Raw genomic sequence first — 9,270 nt, forward strand, 5'->3', positions numbered from 1 at the left:
TTCATGCGAGAAATTTCTCGATGCGAGAGTTACAGAACGTAGGCACAGGTCCCAGAGCCCAATAAATTTTTAACAGGTGAAAATTTTTTATTAACCTCAATAGTGTCAAAAATTTTACACGGTGTTAACTATTTAACGCAATTCACACACGGCCTTAAAGCCTTAACTACATTGGCTCAAAAAGTGAAAAAGTACAAAAGTGAAAATTTTCAAACGCATTTTTGTATAGTTTTTCGGCCCTCAAAATTCAAACAAATGATGCAAAAAGCTTATTTTTTGGTCTAATAAACAATTTGTAAACTCTTTTTCACAAAACAATTGCGCTAGCCAGAAAAAAAATATTTTCACTTTTGTACTTTTTCAAAAAGTGGTGTATGTAGTTAAGCCTTTAGAATTCATTCACAAACAAAATGTTCTTATTTTTTCATTGAATTCGTCCATTAAATTTCATTTTCATTCCATTTCGATTAAAGTAGAATTGGCATCACTCTTGTTCCAATTCCTGACAGCGGCACACACACCCCCTCCACAAAATTAAAATCATATAAAAAAATTTTTTCTGAAGTGTGTGTGCGGGTACAAAAAAATCATTCTACATTTTTAACGTGTAATTTGTCCATAAAATCATAAAAAAACTAATCAAATAAATTGTAAATTAATGAATAGACAACTACAAAACTAAAAGGTACTCCCCACAACCATTTTCAACATCATTTTCAATCACTTATTTGCAAAATCATTTCCCAATAATTTGCCCTTAGCGTATACAAAAGAAGCGACAGAGAAAAAAAACCGAAACCGACAAAAATGGCCGATCTCGATGCCGTCAACCTCGGTCTCGACGAAAATGAAGCTGATATAGCTGAAGAATTGCAGGATTTCGAGGATTCATTTGATACTCGCAGTGAAGCATCTGCTGCAAGTTCAAGTAGTTCGGCATCCCAACCAAGTATAAGTTCAGTGAGTACCGCAGATTCGTCGGTAGGTGGACCGAAAAGCAGGCGTGGTGCCGGAGGGGCAGGAGGTGGTAATAAAGTTGGTAATGCTAAAGATGGTAATCGTAATAAACGTGAACGATCCAAAGCTAAGTCATCGGCGTCAGCAGCTTCCAATCAAAAAGCTAAAAAACTTAAAACTAGCGAAAACTCAGCCAAGACCACCAAAGACAACTCGGAGAAGAGGTCTGCCTCGATTGAGAAAAAAACTACCATCACTTTGAAGAAACCCAAAATCGAGCCTGCTAGTAGCGACAGCGATAGTGACCACAATGACAAATTGGACAAGCGAAATGGTCGCACTGCTAGCAAAAGCAAGAGTAAGTCACGCAGTCGCAGTAAAAGCAAGAGTGTGAGTCGCAGCCGAAGTCGGTCGGGGAGTAGCGACAGTGATGTTGGGAAGCGTAGGAAGCGTAGCACTAGCAATGAAAATAATACTAGTGGCAGTAGTGCTGGGGATGGGAAACCCGCGAAGAGTTCTTCTTCCAAGTCTTATGACTATATGACGAAATTGAATTATCTCTTTAGGGATACTAGATTCTTTTTGATTAAATCGAATAATGCTGACAATGTTGCACTGTCCAAGTCGAAGAATGTGTGGTCGACACTGCCGCAGAATGAAGCGAATTTGAATCAGGCATTCAAGGAGTCGCGCAATGTTTTGTTGATTTTCTCTGTAAATGAGAGTGGTGAGTATGTTGATTTATTTGTTATTGTCTTGTTTTAATTTATCGTACTGAACTTTATAAATTTTTATCAGAAATTTACTTTAAAAATAAAACTACACTGAACTGAATATCTACAAAGGATTAAGAAATAGATTTGATATTGACCCAAAATGTTACCAACTTCTTTAATTTTATAGATTTATCGGTGATTTTTTTGGTTTATAGTTTAAATGCTATGATTTGTTCGGATAAGACAAAAATGAAGCCTTTAAAGAATGAAAAAAACTTTGTGTTAATGTCTAAAAAAACTATATCAAAAAACTCATCTCTGATGATTTCTAGATCTCATTTAACACTTTGATTCCTTGTTTTTACACCACCTACTCATTTTTTTTTATTTTCCAAAAAAGCATAGTAAAATTGAAACAGAAAAAAAATACAGACGAATTGAATACCTCCTCCTTTTTGGAAGTCGGTAATAACAATGATGATTAACCAATAATTTTATAATTTTAATAAACTCATGTGATAAAAAAAAAAACTAAAAAAAAATAGCACCTACGGATGTAGTTAGGTAGGTATAAAAATCTAAAACACTACAGCTCCTAAGAGAATTATCTGAGCGATCAGAACAATATTCTCTCTGTGAGCGCTCATATTTAATTATGAAACATACCTGAGCGCTCAACTGTGATTTTATATAAAACTTAATTTTTTTCTGTTTTATTAAAGAACACCCCCAATTGTCTTGTTATTCAATTTTAATTTGTATGTGTTTCGTTTCTATAAAACCACAAAAAAATAAGTGAAGTTTGCTTTGCTCAGCATTTTGTTCGATTTGCTCGGTCGTTTTATTCTGAGCAAATCGATGAAGCTCAGAGCTTAAAAAAAATTTGTGCTCTGATAGATCTGAGCTAAAAAACAAAAGATTTTTTTTTGACAGTTCCGTGATCTACTCTGAAATAAAATTAGAAAAACGCCATACCTAAATTATTATAGGTTAACTGAACTGAAATAGTTAAAATTTTATAAATTTTTTTGTAGAAAATTTTAACAAACGCTTAAATAAATATGAACCTACCTATCCCAAAAATGTGAAAAATGCATCCATATCTATAAAGTTTCATAAACATTTTTTTGGATATTGTTAAAAAGTTGTGAAAATTAATTTTCTACCAAGTTCAGTTGCCTTCCGCTTTCCCAACAAGCGGATCATTAAAAAAGTACATCAACTAAAATCTTATTTTCTTATATACATACCTACTCCCAAAACTTTGTTATAAAATTAATGTTTTTAAGACATAAATACATAAGCGTGCATCGGATTGTAAAGAATAAGAAAGTCCAACTCTATGCGGCGTTTAATGAGAACAGTATTTTCTAACAGTGGACCAGTGAATTTCGTTCATTACTTTTATTATTAAAATTATGCACAAATGTCAGTTTTATGAAAAATTGTTTTTTTGTTTACAATTTAATAATAGCTGTGTTTTATTTTCCTCGTGATCCAGATCAGAACATGAATTTATTTGCGACACAATAACAAAACAAAATCCTACTTTTGTTGTAAATCTAATAAAAACAATGATCTGATCTAGATCATGATGAAAATAAAACACAGCTAATATATCATCAGTGAGAAAGTTAAAGAATAGAGGTAGAGGACGAAGAAGAATACTTATAGCCTTCACCTTACAAAACTTATTAAGTAATCTTAACTAGGGTGTTGATTGCATTTTAACTTTTTATATTTTTTGATTTCGGCTATCTATAGAATATTGTCACAATCAAAAACACAAAAATATACTAATAATACAGTCAAATAAGGAGAAAAAAGGGGTAAATCTCGGAATGAATGTTAGTAGAAATTTTTTTTGCTCAATATCTTCCTTTTGCCATTCTATAACATATCTCAAAAGTCTAGAAAAATCTCATGTCCGCTTGTCGCGATTTCAAGGTCAAATCGCGAAATGGAGATTTTCAAAATTAGCAAAAATAGGCTATGGTATTATATACACATATAATACATGATTTCAAGGTATTTTTTAATGCTGATTCCAAAAAATCTAAAATCAAGACAATATGACGTCTCTGGAAAAAGTTATACCTGTTTTTCATCTGTCAACTCATATTATTATAACAGTTGCAAACTTACTGCCGAAAAAACCTTAAAAGTTATGGTAGATGAACCAAATTTTGCATGAAGATTTTAGAATCCATCATTATTAAAAATCAAAACAATCCATTACAAAAAATATATATACCTACGAAATAATGGTATTTTTTGATGGAGGGGCAAATTTTAGGATATGTACTAAAGAAGATTCTTGTTCATCTTAGGAATATGTGCTAATAAGATAATTTTTTCATTTTAATTTTTTTTTTGATATTCTTTAACTACCCTCAAAAATCTAAAAAAATCTCATGTCCGCAAGTCCTAATTTTCTTGGTTTGAAGATAAGGTGCAGATTTTAAAAAATTGAAAAACTACACTTCAGATATTTGTGTCAGATCAACATGAATAAGGTGCATTACTTTTCAGGGATGGTCAGGTTGACTTGTTTGTGAGTTTTGTTGGAATAAATGTTAGAAAATACCTTTAAATCATGTCGCTTATGTTGGTATACATATAAAAATTTAAACTTCTCTTATTAATTTTTTAAAATCTGCACCTTATTTTCAAACCAAGAAAATTAGGACTTGCGGACATGAGATTTTTTTAAATTTTTGAGGGTAGTTAAAGAATATCCAAAAAACAATTAAAATGAAAAAATTAGCCTATTAGCACTTATTCCTAAGATGAACAAGAATCTTCTTTAGTGCATATCCTAAAATTTGACCCTCCATAAAAAAATACCATTATTTCGTAGGTATGTATATTTTTTGTAATGGATTGTTTTGATTTTTAATAATGATGGATTCTTAAATCTTCATGCAAAATTTGGTTCATCTACCATAACTTTTTAGGGTTTTTCGGCAGTAAGTTTGAAACTGTTATAATAATATGAGTTGACAGATGAAAAACAGGTATAACTTTTTCCAGAGACGTCAGATTGTCTTGATTTTAGATTTTTTGGAATCAGCATTAAAAAATACCTTGAAATTATGTATCATATGTGTATATAATACCATAGCCTATTTTTGCTAATTTTGAAAATCTCCATTTCGCGATTTGACCTTGAAATCGCGACAAGCGGACATGAGATTTTTCTAGACTTTTGAGATATGTTATAGAATGGCAAAAGGAAGATATTGAGCAAAAAAAATTTCTACTAACATTCATTCCGAGGTTAAACCCTTATTTGACTGGATTATAAGCTTTTCAATGCTTAGAAAAAAATCCTTTTAAATACTATGCTTTTGTGTATGTACAGTATAATGTAAAAAAATTATTATTAGGCCCAGAGAAAAAATACATCTTGCTGCCCAATTTTTAAAGTTTTTGCCAAAATAGCTCACATTTTTCGGTGTCATTTACTTATATGAGCCATTATATTTGAAAGTGGTATAAGTCCACGTAAAAAAAACTATAAGTTGCCTTTAAAATTAACCGCAACAAAACAGTATTGCTTTTCTAAACAAAGTATTAGAGTCAATGGATGCGTTAGATACTCGTTACTAGTTTTTGATATAAAAAATTGATATTTATGTAAAAGAATGCAAAATGTGACTTATACCACTTTCAAATATAACGACTCATATGTAGCTACTTGAATTGAAAAAAGTAAACAAAATAACAAATTTTAATAGAAAATAACGATATACAGAAGAAACCACTTTTTTGGAAATTTTGTTTTTTTTTTTTATGTTCTAATTCAATTTAAATGGAAAATAAAGTTAGGCATAGATTTTCTTTTAAATGCATGTTTAATTGAAACATAAAACAAAAATCACTGTTAGCTTTAAACACTTTCTATACGAATATTTGATTACACTACTGGCTTTAGAAAAAAATTGGTTATGCAAGCACCAGTTTTAGCGAAAAAATATTGTTAAAAAACTTCCAATTTGTGTTTAGTGACAACAAACACTAAAAACAAGCCAATAAAAACTGCAAATTACTATTTTAAGGCAATTCTAAGAATTACAATAACAACTGTCTAGAACAATATTTTGCTTGTAAACCTAGAAATTAAAAACAAAAAAATAAAAAAAGCACCCTCGTGTAAGAGGTCCTTAAACTTAAATCTCTATTTTTCTTTCCTTTTTTTTCCAGGAAAATTTGCTGGATTTGCTCGCATGAGCGGTCAATCTCGTCGGGATATCCCTCAAGTGGCTTGGGTATTGCCACCTAGCATTTCTGTCAAAGCTCTGGGTGGTGTCTTTGAACTAGATTGGATTTGTCGCAAAGAACTATCATTCACATGTACAGCGCATTTGTACAATATTTGGAATGATGGCAAACCCGTCAAAATCGGACGAGATGGCCAAGAAATCGAGCCTAAAGTTGGAGCCGAACTTTGTCGTCTATTTCCAGAAGATGAAAACATTGAAATGACACCAATATTGCGCAAGTCTAAGGAGACGGCCAAAATGATGCGCGAAAAGGGTATCCGAATGCAGTATAAGGTACCAACGCGTGGCCTCTCTTCGATGCGTGGTGGTGGCAGTGGGAGGGGACATCATTCCGGTGGCTATGGTGGTGGAGGTGGTGGTCCCATGCGTGGTAAACGCCCTTACATCCCTGGTGGTGGTCCTCGTCATCACCAAAAAATGGGTGGTGGTATTCTTCCCTCGGGTGGCGGAAGTTTTAAACGCTCATCGTCGCCCTACAATCGCTCAGATCGTGTACCTCCATGGGAAAGGTATATGACATCTGCTGCCGCAGCAGAGGCATATGTAGCCGACTACATGCGCACCATGCACGGTCAATTGCCGCCGTTGCCTTTTGTTCCTCCATTTTCGAATATGATGCCTGGTGCACCAGCCATGCCCGCATCCCTACCACCGCCCAACATGCCTCCACCCATGTATGAGCAAATTCCGCCGCCAGTACGCTACTACGATGGCCCTCCGCTGCCGGACTATCCACCGCCGCAGCCAACTCGTCCTCCTCCACCAGGAGGCTACGAGAAACACTCGCCCTATGACGAAGCCGTTCCTCTATGGAAAGGTGGCGGCGGCGCAGACAGAACTAGCATGCCCATGGGTGTACCACCCACAGTTCATCCCTTCTCAATGGGCTCAGGTGGAATGCAGATGCCTGGTGTCAATCACAAAAGCAGCAGCAGCAACGGTAACGTTTCTTCACCCATGCCACCCTATCGTAATCGCGACTTCACAAACAGAAACCGTGAGCGCGGCGGCCGTGACTACCATCGCGGTGGCGGCGGCGGTGGCCGTGGAAGCGATCGGGATCGCCAGTTTCGTGATCGTAGTAATCGTAGTAGCTATAGAGAGCGCCGTTAACTGATCGCTCAGTGACAGCGCCCTCTATAAGTTTTTGTTTCATTTCAGCTAATTATAGATAAAACGAAAAAAAAAACCTAAAATTATAAATATGTGTGTGCGTACCGATCTTCAGTACTAAAGTGGTTAATAACAAACTACTCTCCCAACAATTTTTTTTTTGTTACAATTTTATTCTACTAACGATGCAGTGACCATGCTTCATCTTATTTAATTATATTGAAACTTTCAAATTGTAGTTTGACCATTTATCATAGTGACAAAAGAGCAAGCAAGCGAAAAAAAAAATAATAATGTAATCCTTTTATTAAAATACAAACTTATTTAAAATATATAAGATTATTAAAATAATTAAACAAAAAATTAAAAAAAAAAAAAAAATAAAAAATATATGAACTTTGTTCTTTTGTAATATATTGCCGATGTGTTGTGGAGAGAAATGAAGAGAGCAGTTGATGGAGGGGGTTAAAAAAAATTGGACTGACGGACTTCTTTTTTCTAGATCCCATTTGAACTTCAAGCTCTGTGTTTTTTTGGTTTTTAAAAATCCCTAGTGCTCGAAAAAAAGTGCTTAATTGAAAAAAAAAAGAAAAAAAAATGGAAAATCCAAAATCAAAAGTGAAAGTGATAAAAAGAAGAAGAGAAAAATGAAAGTCTCAAATCAAATCCCTCTCTGGACATTACAATTGGACAGTTACTCTCTCTCAAAAAGTGTGTTATTAACCCCAACCAAATTAAAATATTAAAAAAAAAACGAACAATTTCTTAATCAAATGATCCAAAATGGTTTCTTCCCCACCAAAAATCTCGATGGATTCAAGCTTTAATTTTTTAAACTCCAAAAGCTTTTGAGTCTACTACTTTTTGTTGTTTTGATAATTATTTATAATTAATTGTTGTATTCTTTCAGACCTGACCAGCAATGGCAGCTAAAAAAAAAAAACAAATATTTTCAACTCTTTGACGGAGTTGTGCTTCACTGCTTTAAGTGTGGAGACTGTTGAAATGTGCTGTGCTCTCGTGTCCAAGCTTACACCACTAATTGTATGTGTATATTGTGTACATTTGTTATTATGAACTATTCTAATTTTGGAAAAAAGTTCCTTAATTTTTTTTAATGGTGTGAGCATGAGAGCAAAATAAGCAAAAAACAAAAAAAAAAACACACTGACAGAAGATGAGTCCTTTAACATTTTTATTCAAACTAATTTAAATTTGTATGTGTGTGTGATGTCAAACTTAAGTTAAGTGGACGAAAATAACCGTTTTAAAGCTTTTTTTTTGTAGAGGCAAATCAAAAATAATCGAAGATGCAAGAAGATCATTTTCTTTTTAACTGTAACTTTTCTTTTTAAATAACTAGGTGCAACATCATATCACATCAATATCATCATTATTTACCTTTAAATATTCAGGCATAATTACACTGAAGTTGCAAAAATTACAAAAATGAAAATATGAATTAATTTGTTAGAAGGGGTTTAAGCATGGTTATGCTGCATGTGAAATCAATTTATATTGAAGATTTTGAATGAACAACAACAACTTGTGTGTGTTACCACCTTGTTCCTAAGCTGCAGTTATAGCTTTTTCACGGGAACCAACCCGATCATCAGACTCCTTTTTAGTGGTGCTAAATAGCTTATGTTCAATTAAATTTGAAAATTGCCCGAGCGAGATTTGAACTTGGCTGATTTATTTCAGCAGTATATTTAATTTGTATTTCAAAACCAATCTTCCAACAAATTTTCATTTTTGTACATTTTGCAAGTAAAATATAGTTATTTAGTAAGGCATAAGATATTGAAGTTCCATCATTCATTTCAATAAATTCACACATTCAAACATACATACACATTTACATTTTTTAAATAGGTCAATTTTAGTCAAGATTTTTCCATTATTGAAATACGCTACAGAAGCCGTAGAGAGGTCTCCTACTTTTCTATGCTGTAAATTGCATTTAAGGGGGGGTTTCCATAGCATTTTAATGGAAGATGGTTGACTAATTGTTGTATAACTTTTGCAGTTTATAAGATAATCTTATGAAACGTACTTTTTTGAAAAGGTAATAAACGTACGAATATTTTTGCATCATTTAAATTTTAGAAACATTTCTTGTGCGATTTTTATATGGGTCGAAAATGATTTTTTTCCTGCAAATTTAGATTGAATCAGAATTGTGGTTGGGGCACCGT

General features: G+C 33.2%; 1 protein-coding gene across 1 annotated transcript; it reads left to right on the forward strand.

The window, feature by feature from the left end:
• The first annotated feature begins 519 nt into the window (after positions 1-519).
• On the forward strand, positions 520-8,493 carry LOC129909162 (YTH domain-containing protein 1). Its single transcript, XM_055986160.1, has 3 exons — positions 520-685; positions 762-1,684; positions 5,880-8,493. Exons 2-3 carry the CDS (start codon positions 808-810, stop codon positions 7,070-7,072), a joined length of 2,070 nt encoding a protein of 689 aa, XP_055842135.1. The 5' UTR covers positions 520-685; positions 762-807; the 3' UTR covers positions 7,073-8,493.
• The last annotated feature ends 777 nt before the right edge of the window (positions 8,494-9,270 follow it).

Source organism: Episyrphus balteatus, chromosome 2 (genome assembly GCF_945859705.1).
Source record: "Episyrphus balteatus chromosome 2, idEpiBalt1.1, whole genome shotgun sequence".
In the NCBI taxonomy this organism is placed as follows: domain Eukaryota; kingdom Metazoa; phylum Arthropoda; class Insecta; order Diptera; family Syrphidae; genus Episyrphus; species Episyrphus balteatus.